Source organism: Mus caroli, unplaced genomic scaffold, assembly GCF_978045245.1.
Source record: "Mus caroli unplaced genomic scaffold, Mus_caroli_1 scaffold_20, whole genome shotgun sequence".
Classification (NCBI taxonomy): domain Eukaryota; kingdom Metazoa; phylum Chordata; class Mammalia; order Rodentia; family Muridae; genus Mus; species Mus caroli.
Window position 1 is genome coordinate 37,493,922 of NW_028227275.1, and position 16,777 is coordinate 37,510,698.

General features: G+C 41.5%; 1 protein-coding gene across 2 annotated transcripts in view; it reads left to right on the forward strand.

Annotated features, from left to right (window-relative positions):
* The window catches only part of Cfap95 (cilia and flagella associated protein 95), a 102,275-nt gene extending 87,941 nt beyond the window's left edge, over positions 1–14,334 (forward strand). The window contains exons 5-7 of one of the 2 annotated variants that reach the window (XM_029472704.2): positions 1,299–1,356; positions 11,088–11,249; positions 13,653–14,334. In XM_029472704.2, the coding sequence (XP_029328564.1) occupies positions 1,299–1,356; positions 11,088–11,249; positions 13,653–13,835 (403 nt within the window). In that variant the 3' untranslated portion in view covers positions 13,836–14,334. The remainder of the gene's footprint in view (positions 1–1,298; positions 1,357–11,087; positions 11,250–13,652) is intronic. The other variant, XM_021152161.2, reaches the window with a different exon arrangement.
* Positions 14,335–16,777: the final 2,443 nt, after the last annotated feature.

The following is a 16,777-nucleotide window of genomic DNA, read 5'->3' on the forward strand; positions in this document are numbered from 1 at the left end:
CCCATAGAGATTCTAATTCAGTAAATTGGGATAAGACTTAATTGCAATCATACCCTGGGTTTCACATCAGCAGGTTCAACCAATCTTGGAATGAAAATAATTGAAAGGAAAACAACTCTTTGCTAAACATGTACAGACTTTAAAAAAATAATTATTTCTGAAATAATTATTTTTCAGTTACTTAGCGTCTACGCTACTTAACATTTACAGTATGTTAAGTAGTATAGGCAATCTAGAGGTAACTTACAATGTATAGAAGGATGTACTTGTGCTATACACACATACAAATGTACAGAAGGCACTTGAGCATCTAGAGTTTGCTATCCACTGTGTCTTCCTCCAAACACAGGAAAGACTGAATTCTCATAACTCTCAAGCTCTCGGGCACTGCTGCTGCCAGGAAGCAACACTGAGAAAGCTGGCAGTAGTTGCTGGTTACCACCAGGCTAAATCTTCCACCCAGATCCATTAGCCTGCCTAAATTGGATTTTGTTGTTTTGAACAAAACAACAACAAAAACAAACAAACGAAAACAACAGCAACAAAAAGAAAACAACAAAACCCAAGAAAATCTAGATATTTTCTTTGACTATCCATTTCTAAAATATTGCTGGTAACACAAGTACAGTTTCATTTTTATAGAAGAACAAATTATTATTTACCCAGAATTCTAAATATAGGAACTAGGCTCCTTTTAGCTTGCAACTGGGGTTTGCCTAATCTCCTTAATGTGCAAGTACAGTGAGCCTAAGATCACTTTGCTTACTCGTTACCTATAGTTAAAACTCTGCCCTGGAGGCTTAGGATGTCAGCTTTCTTGGTTTTCATAGCATGTGCCTTCATCTCCATTACTCTAGGGACTTCCTTTTGAACTGGGCTAGCTTACATTCCTGGTGGAAGACAAATGATTCATCTAGCATTTCTGTATGGTTAGGAGGTAGAGGCTGGGTATTTATCACAATCTCTTTAGTCATTATCTAGCACAGAATGTGGGGCATGAGGTCAAAGGATTTTTGAGGGAGAAAGTGGATGATAGAATCTGGAGACCATAGAGCACCTAAGATTCAAACATGGGACTTGGTAGCTATAAATGCTAGGACAGGAGCATATTGCCTTGTGAAGAATTAGAAGTAACTGAAGGAATGCTTGCTGAAGACAGGTAAAACTGTGGGGGGCCTGGGAAGACTGGACTTAAAAAATTTATCAGTGTTAATCTTTCCTGAAACATATTTGTTTCATGTCACTATCTTTCTTTTGGGAGACATTCTTTTTCTGACATCTTGGCTTCTCCTTCCCAGGTGTTTTTCGACAACGTACTCTGAAGATTTTGTTCCACAGTATGAATATCCACCACCTGTAAGTACAAGAATCATATTCTAATCCTACCCGTGTATGGGACTCATCACATCTAGTGCATGTTACTGTTGGTGAGAAGGGGTTGCTGAGATTTATGATGTCTTATATTTATTAAGAGACACTGTCTGCCTGCTTTAAGAATCAATGGGATGTATAATAGCTATGGTTGATTTTGGAAATTAATGGGCATTTTAGGGAAGAAAGTATTACAGTATCTAAGACATATTTATCACTTTGTTTCTTGTTTGTTTATTGCCTCTGCCCTGAATGGGACTTACCCAGAATGAAAACCACCTTCCTATTTACTTTTATCTTATGAGCATATACAAGTATGGAACTTAATTTAGCTCTGAGCAATTGAGCATTGATTTTTTTTGAGGTCCAGTTTATTATAGCTTTGAATGTATTTACATTCTAACAATTAGGCAACAGGACTGGAGGGAAAGTCTCAGTAGTCAGTGAAAAGTGTTGGGTTGACCTCAAGAATGAAGAGTTAGGGAAAGAAAGAAGAGAGAGAGAGAGAAAGAAGAAAAGGAAGAAGAAGAAGAAGAAGAAGAAGAAGAAGAAGAAGAAGAAGAAGAAGAAGAAGAAGAAGAAGAAGAAGAAGAAGAAGAAGAAGAAGAGAAGGAGGAGGAGGAGGAGGGGGAGGAGGAGGAGGAGGAGGAGAAAGGGGAGGGAAGAAAATATATAACAGAAACAAAATAGAAGTGCATTCCTACTAGATTTATCTTATGCATCTTAGCCAGTAAAATATCTCTGAGATAGAATTAAAATACTTAACTATTGACAAATAAGGAAAATGCTATTATTCTCTCAAATAGTATGGTTATCTACTTAGAAGAATAGGGATAAGTAAACAGGATGAATAAATGTTTTCATCCATCCAACACTAACTAGTCAGTACATTGTAAAGGAGAAAAACATACAGATAATTATAGCAACATGATATGAAATACATTTTTGAAGAGAATTTTTCCAAGGTCAATCAAGAAATATGGCAATTTAGACCCAAAGAAACAGACTTTCTACCTTTCAGAGGCTCCTCCCTCACCAAGTGGTGAGTATGTCACTAGAATCTGGGTTGTCAGGTGACTCATTTGGTCAGCAGAGCATGATAGAAAAGACCTTGTGCTAGCTACTCCATCTTTTGCAGTCCTAAGTAACCAGACTACCATTAAAGGGAGAGGCAGGGGAGGAACACTGAAGGGCATGGCTCTTGGCTAAGGCTGGAGTCTAACTGCAGCTTCTGGTTGGTTCCAGCTCCCAAGGAACTCAAGAAGAGGATGGAGCTGTTGAGTTCTTTCATTTGCTTAATAACAACAAAAACAAAAGGTCCCAAGAGCTGTACGAAAGAGACAAGACTAGAAAAGTAATTATAAATGAAATGCATATGTTTAATATGACTAAAATCTCCATGGGTTTTGCCTTCTATCAGAATTTAAGATAATAGGAATTATTTGAAAGAACAAATAGAATGAGCAAATAGGAATGTTTGGAAAAAGTTGTAAAACTGATTCAGCTTTTGTCAGTTTAGATAAGAAAAGAATTTATGATGCCACAAATGTTACAATTCTTGCTAACTTTTTCTGTTAAAAATAACTCTTACTATGTAAAAACAGAAAGTAAGATAGCTTATGGGTAGATACATTTAACACATGTAGGAACAATTATTGCAAGAAAAATGTTGAAGATCCTACAGAAATGAGCAAAGAACACGGAATGGCAATTTATACGGTAGGGAATACAATTAATCAAAAAGTAGGAAATACGAGTTAAGATGATTTGCTAATAAAGTTGGCAATACTTTTACAGATCATGAGTGGGGATAAAGATAGGAGGAGATGGTTAGTTTTATTTTTTGTTAGGCGGAGTATGGATGCTTTCAGCCTTCCTGGAAAGAAATTTGTCAGTTTATATTAGGTTACCACTTAACCCAATAGGTCTCTTTTAAGGAAATTTCTTCAAGTAAAAATAATTCAAAATAAGGACAAAACTACAGCCAAATATGCTAGTCAGTGTATTATTTATAGTAGCAAATCCTGAAGAGTGTGTCAATATATAGTATTAGGGATAGTGTCAGTACTTTATATTCTAGGTCCCCTAGAAAAGGGGGTTGGAAAGAGAGAGGAGAGGTAAGAGAGAGGAGGAAGAGGAGGAGAGGAGAGGGAGGATGGGAGGGACTAGGAATGGTAATTATCTTCTGAAACCTCAAAACCTGCTCCCAGTGGCATACCTCCTCCACAAGCCCACACCTCCTAATCCTTTCAAAACAGTTATACTGACTGGATACCAAGTATTCTAACCTTGAATATGAGTATATGGGGGCCATTCCCATTCAAACCACCACACAGATATACAATAAAGGCAGACAGGAACAAATGCTTCTGATCCATCAGGGGCATAGAACAGACACAGGAACTGAACTGTGACCCCTGAGCCAGACTGTCACAGAGCTTCTAAGACTGGAATCCGTAAACATCTGTGCCAAGTTATGAATGCATTCTCCCACCAATCAGGATTTATGGATAGGGGACTTTCTTAGGAATGTGTCTTTGTGGTACACTTATCCTGTTCCATTGGTTGGGTTATTGAACTGTGGTGGGGCGACTTGCCTAGCATTCATATCTGAACTTGCCAACCAGGATGTCAGGTACCCATGTACGTGTCTCTTTCTGCCAAGCAGGATGTGGGTTACCCAGGGAGGTCTTGGGAACTTAACCTTTATTTGATCCCTATTCAAAATGGAATTTTTATTAAAAATGGCTTCAGTTTGGTTCCTTCTTACAAGGGGTAAGGCAGGGAAGGCATCACCCCACCCCCACAGCGCTTCATGGCAGATAAGTGTTGGGGCCAGCTCTCATCCTCGGACCTGGCTCACCTGTGCCCCCACCACCAGGTCAGCTCTGTGCTGTCCAGGTGAGGTTCAGGGGCTACTCTCCTGGGTGCTGCAGCAGATGAGGGACAGAGCTAACTCAAATGAGCCCATGACCCTGTGGGAAGACTCCCAGACTGCCAGAGGTGGCGAGGGGAGTGGGTGGGCAGCATCACCTCTGAGCCTCTGCCTCAGGACCAGCTCACCCACACCGTTGCCACCAGAGCCAGCTCCACTGTACTGCTTGAGTGAGGTTCAGGGCCAATTTTCTCAAGTGCTGCCATTGGTGAGAGAAGGGGCCAGCTCTCCAGAATGCTGCAGTCATTGAGGAATTCCCAGTAGCTGCCCTAACTAGGAAGTCCTCATATTTTCTAGTTGTAGTATGAGCCATGGGCATCAACATTGTCCCTTGACACTGCATAGTCTTGGACTCAGAGATGGCCCTTAGTGGTAGCTCTGGATGGGACCTCACCATGACCCCAGGCAGTGGGCTAGCCACTTGAAACAGGCTACTTCTTTCCACCCCAAGTCTCCAGTTCCATCTCTCTTCACAATGTTCAAGCTGCTCCACTTCTCTTTCTCTCCCATTTCAGAGACTCTCATCTCCCATCTTTCACATACTCAGATATTGTGGTGGCTCCCACTGCAGGTTGGACACATGGCTGGTGGGCCCCTGGGTAGCAATCCCAAATAAAGAGTATTTTAAGTTCTGTCTTACATTTGTGTAACAAGAGAACGTTGCAATTCTTAGAGCCTACTGATTTAAGGATTGCTGAGCTCTAGTGGAGACATATTATCCTGATATGTTTTCACACTAGAGTCTAGGCATCTGGATTTGTGATGATTGTAATTCTGAGTGCTGACATCTGGTTTTGTCTTTGTTGGGCAAGTGTTTTGTTACTTGGTTTTTGTTGCCATAAAAGCTTTAGTGGCTGTATGTTGCCTGGTAGGGAATTTTTCTGGGATCCTGCCATGTGTAGTTACTAGGGATTCTGGGTAAAATGTGTTTCTACGTATTGGAAGTCAACATTTAGAAATAGGGATGGGCAGGGGTGGGAGGGAGTGGTGAGAGAGTTCACAGGAGGGAAGAAAGCAGGACGTTCTACAAGGATTGGCTTAGGTTCCTGGAAATTGAGGCAGAGAGTAAGGAGAGGCCACAACAGTTAGTCTGCTACATAGCTGGAGATGAGACTGGGAATTGGATATGGAGGACAGGAGGGAGAGTAAAGATCTGAAGTTTGCCTATGTGCTCACCTGGTCTCCTTGTTCCTAGAATGCTTGGCTGGTGGGGTTCTAGAGAATGCCTGCTGGACTTGAGGTTTGGGATACAGGATGAGTAGGGAGGAAGGTTGGATGAGATCTAAGTGATGCTGGAGATGAGGTCAGATAGCAAGGGGAGGCCACAGCAGGTGAGTTGCTACAGATTTGAGGGTGGGATTGGGAGTGGGATTTGGAGGAGGTGAGTTAGCCTCCCTCCAAGTTCTCTGTTAGTTCAACTCTTTGATATGATTTGACTCTGTCTCTTTGGCTCTGTTCCATTACAAAAGTATTTGTTTTATGACTAAGTATTTTTTTTTATTGAAAACCTTGGCAGATATTTTATTCTGTCAATTTGAAAACTGGATAATAAATATTTTAATTTTCTGTTCATTTTGTGAGTCATTAATATTTCAGGACTGTATTACAAGAAAGTTGGGCTCTGAAGTGATATTTAGTGTCATATCCTTTCCATAAAATGTAAAGGATGTCACTGTTGTCCTGATTATCATGCTCCTCCTAACAGTGGTTAGCCACCATGCGCCTTTGCCTCTAGGCAAGGTCACAGAACACAGCTCTGAATCAAATAATTTGGGACTATGAGAGATTTGACTTTCTTCCTTTCAACTGTTTGACTTCTACAGAGAGCACATATGCCTTCTATAAAGGAAAAATTATTTTAAAAATCAAGAGCCTTAGGCTTCAAACTTTCATGCAATATATCATATCATGTGATTATAAATACAAATAAAGCATTGTCAAAGAAAAATGTCCTCAGATAATACTGAATAAAGAATAAGAAAAGTGATACATGTGCATCCTACGGCTGAAGGGATAGGGCTAATTAGAACATGTACCTTAGAAAGAAGTAGGTGTTGGTAGCTAGTGTCTCATAGCTGCTGGGAGTGTTCCTACCTGGGACTTAAGTGGTGCAATGCTACTTTTAACAGTCTTGAAGTGAGTGTTCACATAAAACCTTGTTATATGAACTACATTTGTTAATTGTGCAGCGATTTGTATTTGTGCTCATGGTCTAAGCGTCTTTATACCATTTGTGACAATTTCCTTGTGGATCAATGTTTGGAACAACACAAATGTTTTTTTTTTCTTTAAAAATGTATTAAGTAAAAAGAAATAGCAAATCCTTCTTAAATGTATAACAAAACACTCCCCACTAGTTATATACTTATTATCCTCACTAGTTAAACATTTATTATTGCTAGATTGGTTGATGACTGTTATTTTTATTTTATAGTATAACCATTGAGAAGACATAACAATTAGTAGGAACAAACTCGCTTGACATTTAGTGGAGAAATGAGTAAGGTCTGTTCCCCAGCGTCACCCAGGGTAGGCAAGGAAGATTCTTGCTCATTTCCTCTCATGCTGCTCTGTGTGTATACTTAGAAGACTTTACTAAGGGAAGGCAGGGTCTTTATTCATGTGCATAAGAGTCATAGAATGTTTATACATGGTGTATGCTAATATTTATAAAAGAAGACCTCACAGGCAATCTATAAAATACATATACTTTGGTTTTGTCCATGGGACATTTACATCAGTCACATCAGATGCTAGCTGCTTCAAATGGCTTTTATGAGTAAATGAGGTACCCAAAATGCATGTACTTATGGGCATACTTGGGAAGGATGGTCTTTGCTGTACTAATGCCGGGCGGGTAATGGCTGTCTTTACAATACACACAAGGTTAGTTCATAGTGACTGATTTGGCCGGGAAACAACCCATTATACACGTTTATGGATGAACCGGATGGAGGGACTGAAACTGCTTTCAAATTATGAGACAAAATTAGGCAGTTAACAATGTTCCAGAAGGCTAGTCGCCAACTGAAAATGACCTTGAAAAACAAAACTATCCAATTGGAAAGGAACCAAGGACATAGAATGAGATCAGAAAGAATATAACCTCAGAATGGCTTTTTGGAAGGACTAGAATAGTTGACTGAGGGTTTGGTACGCAAGTTGGCGAAGGAACAGCACTGTCAGAGACAATGGTACACAAGGGTACCCACATAACCTCTGGTAGAGTCAGGACTCATTTATTCACGGAATATGGGTGACTAAACCATGCTTCTGTACCTTAAAGAATAAGAATATAGCGACCAGTAAGCACGGGGTGTGGGGTGGCGTGGGCTTGGGCAAGCCTGTTATGTAAAGATGCTATGAATGGTGTTATCAGTCTATATGATAAAACATGTCACTTGTCTGAACTATGTGAAAGTCAGTTGAGAAACCCACTCACCCGGAAGCCTACGGTAACATCCTAGGGGGTCTTGCCATAATTCATAGAAGAGAAACAAGGAAGCACAACAAACGGATGAGAGGAAGAAACCTCCTTAGCTGGTTTTCCCCAGGCTAGCCTTCTTTATGCTCTCCCTGCAGCTTCAGTGGCTTCCGGTGTCTGTAGGGCCGTTTACACCCAGCATTCCTGTGTTCTGTGCCTTTCACCAGCGTGTTTTATTCAATTCCCTTAACCCTTTTCAGAGCAGCATATGCTCAGGTGACTAGAAATTGATTCATCCCATTGCATTTTGTTCTGTCGCATCTTTCAAAGTTAGTGTTAGTGACTTCCACTGAATACTTTAACCTCCCTGGTCATCCTAGATCTACACTATTCTCCTGGCCACCGCTCCTTTCTGCCTTCACTTCTTTTTAGATCCAGTCATGGGCACCATTGTCTCCCAGAACACCGCTCTTCCAATTTGACACAACCTCGGAGAATTCATCTGCCCCACTATCTCTGCACCTAACATTCTGGGGTTATGATTTTGATTCTTATACAGTTTAAATCTTATAAGAACATTTCAAAAAATATACATAACATCTATTAGAGTCAGCAGTGGGTGACTGAACTACGCTTCTTTATCCTAAATAAAACAACACTCATGCCAGAGCAAGGACATATAGGTATGGTACAGTTTTCAACCTCAGGGAAATTCATGGAGTACAATTATGTAATCCACAGTCTACAACAGATACGAGCCATGGTACTTGTGATGTTCTCTATAGCTATTTTTTTTCCCTGCTGATGATCACTGCTGCGTGTAGGGCACTGACTTCTCTCCAGGCCATCTGTCCCATCGCACCATCTTCCAAATAAACATTTTGTACCCATGCCATCTCAAATTAGAAATGCATAAAATGTGACTCATAATTTCCCCGTTAAAGATGTCCTCCCCCATGCCTGTGTGTCTTATTCTTTTGAGTGGTGTTACAACTCTCCCCACCATACAGATTTGATGCTATGAATCATCTTGGCTTCTTTGTACCCAGTTAGCCATGAAAATGCGCTAAGCTCTTTCTGTGAAATGTCCCTTCTCTAGATCCTGCAGGAATGTCAGTGAAATCATGCTTATTACCACACACACACAAAGCATACACTTCCTAGTTAGCCTTGTCTGCCTGAAGGGCTCAGAAAAATCTATCAAATCCTAGCTCAGCCTCAGAGAAACAGGCAGAAACCGTGGTCTTGGTAGCACTGAATACCGCCCCCCCCCCTCCGCTAACTAAGTGTAGCAATTCAATTGTCTGTTTCTACATAGAACTCTCTTGAACTCTTCCTACAACCACTAAGGAAAGGCTAGATAGGGATTTTAGGTATTCTATTGGAGTGCTGAGCATATGGTACCTGTCTGTGTTTGAGGGGGAAGTGAGTCTAACTGGTAGCTAGGCTTCTTCTTGCCAACTCTATCACTGGAGACAACTGTCTCTGGACAGAGCCTTTTGATGCCACAACTTAGTTACTATACAAAGTATATCTAAGTCTCTCCCCTCCCCTCCCCTCCCCTCCCCTCCCCTCCCCTCCCCTCCCCCTCCCCCTCCCCCTCCCCTCCCCTCCCCTTCCCTTCCCCTCTCCTCCCGTCCTCTCCTCTCCTCCCTACTCTCTAACTATTGGTAAGTTTTGTAAAAATGGGATCCCACACTGTAGCCTAGTCTGGCTTCAAGACAATCCTTGAACCTTAGCCTACTAAGTGTGTGTGTGTGGGGGGGGGGTTATTATAGAAGTGGTTCACTGTGTCCAGCTCAATATCTCTTGAAAACACTCTCAGTTTCTCAAAGATCTCCTGTGCCCTGTGTGCAGCCAAGAACTAATGAATCAAAACCAAGACTACTATCTTTTCAAAGTTCTTGCTCTAAGGTTGGTTGGTCTGGATTGCATCTGGAATCTTGACTTTCAGGATCAGGATCACAATTCCCTTATCAGGGTGGCCCCTTGTGCCAAAGCTAATCATGCAGCCAGCATGGTTGGTGCCAAACACCTGCTTTTCTTCTTTAAGTATGAAATGTTGGTGCATGAAGATCGAAGTTGGATGTGACCGGTGCCCGACAAGAAATCTGGCCATGCATTTCTAACAAGCTTTCCCTGTGTAGAGGCTTTCTCCTCATTTGCTCACTGGGATAGTAGTCCAGGGGTCTGCACCTGGCATCCTCTGGACTTCAGCCCATGCACCTGTTCTCAGGGATGATTTTGTTTTATATCCTTGTGAGATAAACGATCAGAACTACACGTAGAACTCGAAAAACATAACTGTGAGTTTTCCTACAAAATTATCAGATCCAAGGGGGATTTCAGGTTCTTGGCCCAACTTATTCTTCTCTCCCAAAAGAGGGGAGAAAGAAGCTTGTTAAAAATGACCATAACTGGTGCCCCACCCCACATGGATGGATGCCCTTTTCTGAGAAGCTGAGTCTGTTTCCTACCGTGGAATCCGGATGAGCTGTGTCTCTGCTGGAAATAGTGCTGTGTGACTGATTAAAAACCAGGGCACATTCCTCTCAATTCACTTGGTGTCACGTTCATTCTCGGAACTTGGCCCCCACTGAGGAAACCCAGGCACACATACAGGAAGGGCCTGTGCAGTTATTCTAGCCAGTGGCCCAGAGCAGATCCCAGTGGAAATGTACCATTAACTATCACCTGCAATGCGAAGATGCTCCCAGGTCCTGGGTCTCAAGGAACCCTCAGTTTTCAGGTCGTCCCAGCTGATGCCCTAGGAGTGTGTTATGAGGTGCTGCCTTTGATGTATCTTGTCTGAATTCCTGATCCAAAGAATCGAGTTTGCACATGGCTTTCTGTCTCTCCCATCTGGAGCAAGGCACTGGTGCTCTTTGCTTGTCACTAGTGGCTAACATAGACCAATGATGTAATCCACAGTCCTTTTCCTTTCTGAGCTTAGCTGGAGATGGCTTGGCCCCCTTTCCACTCTCATTGGTACTGGAGATGCCACAGAAGCCTCTTGGACTCACATTTTGTCTCCACTCCAGTGCTCTCTTCATCAATACCCCTTTTCAGAACTGCAGCTCCTTCCAGATCTTGGCCATGCCACGATATCCAAGGTAGCTCAGAAGAGATGACTCTTAGAGATCCCTTCTGCCTGCCCATCCAAAGCAAGTAAAAGGCAGAGTGACAGGTCACCAGTTTAAAAGTTCTCAACTGGATTAGGGCCAGGAGACATATTTTTCTTATAAATTATCTACCAGACTTCTTTCTGTCCAGAAGAAAGGGACCCTTCGTGGTTAAAGAGCAGGGATGAGGCAAACACTGATTAAAACCTGCTGTCCCAATTTCCTTCTCTTTCAGCTTTTCTTCCCAAGGTTCCCAGATAGACCCTATTTTCTTCCCTCCCCAAGTCTGGAAGCCATCGGAGTAGAGGATCTTTTCTGTATACAACCAAGGCAATCCTGTGTTCTCCTGTTTGATCGCTGGTGTCCTGACTCCTCGGCCCTGTGCATTTACAGGGAGGTGAATATCTTGCTGGGGAAAAAAAATGTTTTTCACGCTGCAAGCCAGCATTACTTTGGTCTTTGACTAGTATTGCTCTGAAACATATTTTAAACTCCATTTGAGCAAATGAGTAGTTGCATACACTGATGGGAAAACACATAAATTTTTAAATTAATTTCCTGTATTTATTAGTTTGCATGGTCCTCCAAATTGCTTGTTTGTTTGGGATTCCCCACTACCCTGGCTTTGCCTTTGGGCCTGGGCTGCAGTCACTGTGGGGTACCTGCTTCTTGCATGGTCCATCTCAGGGCTTTTGTTTCCTTCAAAAGGTTCCTTGTTTTATTTCATAATGAGAAAGTTCATCGTCCCAGTTCCTAATGATTTTGTTGTTGCTTCTGAATGCCTGCTTTGTTTTGACCTTTCTGATTCCCAGTCATGCACTTTATCAGTCTCTTGCTGTCTAGTGTCTGCTCTACTGCCATGGCTTTGACGCTTTTCCTTGTTCCAAGGGCCTCAGTATTCTCATGTTGCATGAGAAATTATGTCAAGATGCTTTTAGCAAGATGCCCACACTCCAGCTTAAACTGAATCAGGCAGTAAAAACAATCGATTGGCTCGCATTTTGGAGACGTTAGACCTCCGGAAAGGATCAATACTACAGTGTATCCTGTTTCTTACTGACTCTCCAATCTGCCTTTTACAAGTGTTGGCTTCAGGGGCTAGAGAGACCCTGGGTTTAATACCTAGCCCTGAAAACTAAATTAAAAGAAAAGAAAACTTGATTTCACAATAGACTGGCTGCAGGGGGTGCTTCCAGTAGCAATCTGGTCTAGAGGCTTTCTCATTTAAGTCGGCAAAGTCTCTAATGACTTGTTCTAATCTTTGAAGACCTGTGACTTGAGAATGGGGTGAAAACACCTCACTTTTCTTAGGCCTGTTAGGAGTCTACTCCTACTTCTGGGCGGAGGTCACCCTGCTACACACTGGCAGTTACACACTGCAAGAGGGAACCCAGGGTGAGCTGGGATGAACGCTCAACATTTTGTATGAAAAATTAAGCTCACATCCTCCTTGGATCTCTGACCACTCTGGTCACTTGAAATTGGCATCAGCAGGGGTATTTATGTCACAGAGACTGGCGACTATTACCCACTGGCTTATTTGTCTGGCTGGCAGGTGTGCTGTAATGTGAGTTAACAGGCAGCAATCTTTTGTCTGGTTTCTCTAACTTCAAAATCACTCCTGTCAGTGCACATGTTGATTTTAAATACTTTTACTGAGATAAAATTCACATACTACAGAATCCATCGCTTCTAAGCACTCGGCTTCTTTCAAGTCAATTCTTCACTCAGGTCATGGTATTCATCAGTCCTTCAGTTCCTTGGTACAGTGTAACATCTGTTTATCTATCCATCAGGGATATCCATCCATAGGGAGGTGGTGGGGGCGGGATTGCTGCTGGAACTCCTCAGGCAGGGCCTGGCCACTTTCCTGTCTTGAGGGTTTACAAAGTTTACTAAGTATACAAAGTTTATGAAGGTCTACTGCCTACCCCTTAAGTGGCATGAATGGCCAACGTGCTCAACCCATGATGGTCACAGCACAGATAAGTGGATCCTATGGTTGAAAGCATGGTTAAAATGTCAATAAAAAAGAAATCTGAGATGAGAGCATCTTTGGTGTTCTTTAACAGTTTTAAAGCGTGAGCAGTTTCATTTCAATCTTGTTCTAGTGTTTTAAACTTAGAACTGATTTAAAGCAGAAATGAGGTGATGAGTTTTTCAGGCCTTATGTTGTAGCTCTGCCATCACTCCTGGTATAGTCAGAAAGAATCATTGCTTTCTTAAGAAATGGTCAACAATAGCGTCATAGTTATTACTATGAAGCTTGAAGTGGCCTAAGGATAAGCATCTTAAACTATATTGCGTTGTCTTGAGTCAAATTTCTCATAGGAATGAGTCTTGGAGCTTGAGATCCACCACTGTGGAAAGCATGATTTAATACTAATTATTAAAAATTTAACACGAGATACTGTTCTTCAGAATAATCCTGACTCACCAATAAAAAGCACTGAAGAAAGTAGTTAACTCTAATTGCGTTGGTTTTATTTAGATTACTGTGATGTGTAAATTGTCTTCCATGATCATATATAGTTTAGAAAATTTTTTTACATACATGCTACTATACATTTTTAAAGTCTTATAAATCAAAACTACAGTGAGCTTGATTCTTCTTTCAGGACTGGAAGTTCTTATAAAATCCCTAACCAGTGTTTAGTTGTTCTTCATTGAAGCATTTGGTAAAACCAAATTAATCAGTCATTGGAAAATTCACCTTTAGTCATAAAAACCAAGTTTTGGTGCATGCTCCTTTAAACATATACTTCAGTCACTGATCATCATTATTATTTTCTCATTGTAGGCCTGTCCTCGCCGAGAAGAGTACTCCATAGTCCACAGGAAGTGCCGTTCTCAATTCACAGACCTCAACGGCTCCAAAAGATTTGGCATCAACACATGGCATGATGAGAGTGGGATTTATGCTAATTCAGAGGCAAAACAAAAACTCTACGCATTGGCTAGAAATCCTATTGTCCCACTTTAAAAAGCAATGTATACAACCAGACCGGTCCTCAAGCTAATGAAAAATGACAAATGTAGTAGTTAATAATTTTCATAATAAAAACAAAGTCTTCCAAATCTAAGGAAATGTTTATATTCATATTCTCATGAGATACCCTGATACTGATATTTTCCCAAATTTTACATATGTACAACTAAGAGGAGGCACATAATTCTAGGATGCAATGTTGGTTGGTTTCTTTGTTGTATGGAATACGCATTTCTTTTATTGTTACAAAAATGAACTATCCAACCTGTGATTGTTTAGCGTGTAGATCTTTTTTTTTTTTTAAGTGAGTCAATTTTATTTCATTTTGGGGTGGTGTTGGGAATTATATGCAGGGCCTAGCACATGGTAGGCAAACACTCTATTACGAGCTACATTTCCAACCAATATCTTCTCACTTAAGAAAATTAGTGAAAGCATAATAGTTGTTGATATTTAGCTATATAATATGTTTCAGTACAAGTATACACTGCACAGCCAGGTGTGGCAAAGCATGGCTATGATCCTAGCATTCAGGGGATTGAGGCCCAAGGATCAAGTATTGAAGGTCAGGCTAGGCTATCTAGCAAGTATAAAAAGCCAAAACAAAAATGAGCCAAAAAAAAAAAAATCACACCCTGTGTAACATTCAAGTTGGATAATTTGCTTTTCAAAGTTTTATAATTTCTCTGTTAGAAGTATTCACAGTTCTGTGTTTTAGGTATTTTGAAGTATACAATTATTGTAACTAAATTTACCCCCACTGCTTCATAGAACACTAGCGCTTGGTCCTTCTTTCTAGCTGGTCCAGTTTTCTGTCCTCTGCCTATTCTGCCTCTCAGCATCCTCCTAGCCCAGTGACCAGTGTTCTCTCCATGCTAAAGACATAAATGAAAATAAAGTTTACACTTAGATTTTAGATAAAACTGAGAGTTAAACTTTGGGCAGCATTGGTCCTACAGTGATGCTGTGTGTGTGTGTATATACAGGCTTTTATTTTTCTATGGTAGCTAGTTTTACTTCACTTATTCAAGGTAAAATCTTTTGAGTCTGTAAAATAGAAGAGATAAGACAGTGAAATCTTAGGAGGTTGTTGGAGGATCATCTAGGATAAGATTGAAAGAAATCTCAGGACTGTCTTGACTTCCCTTCCCATAAATTAGGTCCTTTATGGTATTAGCCACCTGGGGCTGCAGGACAAAGTGGCTTATACAATTGAAGTCCATATTTTTTCAGAGGCTGAAAATGTCTAAAATGAAGTTTCAGGATGGCTTTGTTTACTGCAAGGGCTCTTTCTGGTGCTTTTCTGTGTCTTCTGATGTAGGGAAGGGATACTGTTGCTCTGTTCCTATAAAACCACAATACAGTTGGGATGGAACCCACCCTTAGGACCTCACATAGCCTTAATTACCTGCTAAACACCATATCTCCTCAATAGTCATGCTTGGAGCCTAGGCTTCTGAGTATGAATTTGTGCAGGACATAGAGTAGCACACAATATACACAGAACACAGGAAACCAGGCTTCTACTAATAGCATATTCTGGATTCTGGCTGATTTTTGAAGTAAATTTGAACTTGATTTCTTCTGAGGATGGGTTTACTTCGTGTCTTAGTCAGCGTTTCTATTCCTGCACAAACATCATGACCAAAAAGCAAGTTGGGGAGGAAAGGGTTTATTCGGCTTACACTTCCATACTGCTGTTCATCACCAAAGGAAGTCAGGACTGGAACTCAAGCAGGTCAGAAAGCAGGAGCTGATGCAGAAGCCATGGAGGGATGTTCCTTACTGGCTTGCCTCCCCTGGCTTGCTCAGCCTACTCTCTTATAGAACCCAAGACTACCAGCCCAGGGATGGCACCACCCACAAGGGGCCTTTCCCCCTTGATCACTAATTGAGAAAATGCCTTACAGTTGGATCTCATGGAGGCATTTCCTCAACTGAAGCTCCTTTCTCTGTGATAAATCCAGCTGTGTCAAGTTGACACAAAAATAGCCAGTACACTTTGTCAACCTGACTTTTATTTTTTTCACCATTTTAAAATTTTATTTTATTTGTAGTCGTGTGTGTGTGTGTGTGTGTGTTGTGCACATACATGCTTATCCACAGGTTCTTGTAGAGGACCTGACCATCAGGCCCCTCTGGAGCTGAAGTTAGGGGTAGTTGTGTGGTTGCTAGGAATTGAGCTTGGGTCCTCTGCAAGAACAGACTGTGTTCTTAAAGGCTGAGCTGTCTTTCCAGGTATTCCCCTTTGGCATGAAAGTCTTTACATCTTTGTGTTTGTTCTCTGGTAGTCTGAGCCTCTTTTGAATGGGGCCTTGCCATCAGCACACTTTTTCTCTTGTCCCAGTGCAAAGAGTGGAGCTTCTCTGATGATGCTGTTCTCTAACAACAGCAGTCACCTCGTGTGCCACACGCCACGCTTAACTCTTTCCCCCACTAATCTGCACATTTTGGTTACGTCTTTCCGTCCCATCTCTTGGTCCCAAGTCCCTGTAAAGCTGACTAAAAGCAACGAAGGACAGCCGTGCCTCAGCCTGAATGTTCTACTGTCTGAATATTTATTTGCCGAATAATTTACTCTATTACTTTGGGATTCAGTCTCACTAAAATCTTTGGGCCACTGGTGAAGCAAAGCCAGATTCTGGGCCAAAAAGCAAGACAAGCAGCCTCTACTCTAGTGACCAAAATAGTCCTTGTTTCCGTTTGAGCCCTTATGAGCAAGGTCTTTGTAGAACACATTCTATCACCATTCTGGTGTAGCTGTTAGTGGACCTAACATAACAGCATAGTCCATGAGTTCTTTCTATAGCACTCTATGGCTTCACTAGCCTACAACCCAAACCCTCCCAAATTCCTCCTATAGGCTAGTCTATGGACTTAAAAATCACATGATTGATTGCATGTTTATCATAGCAATGACTCCACCCCGGTGGCAA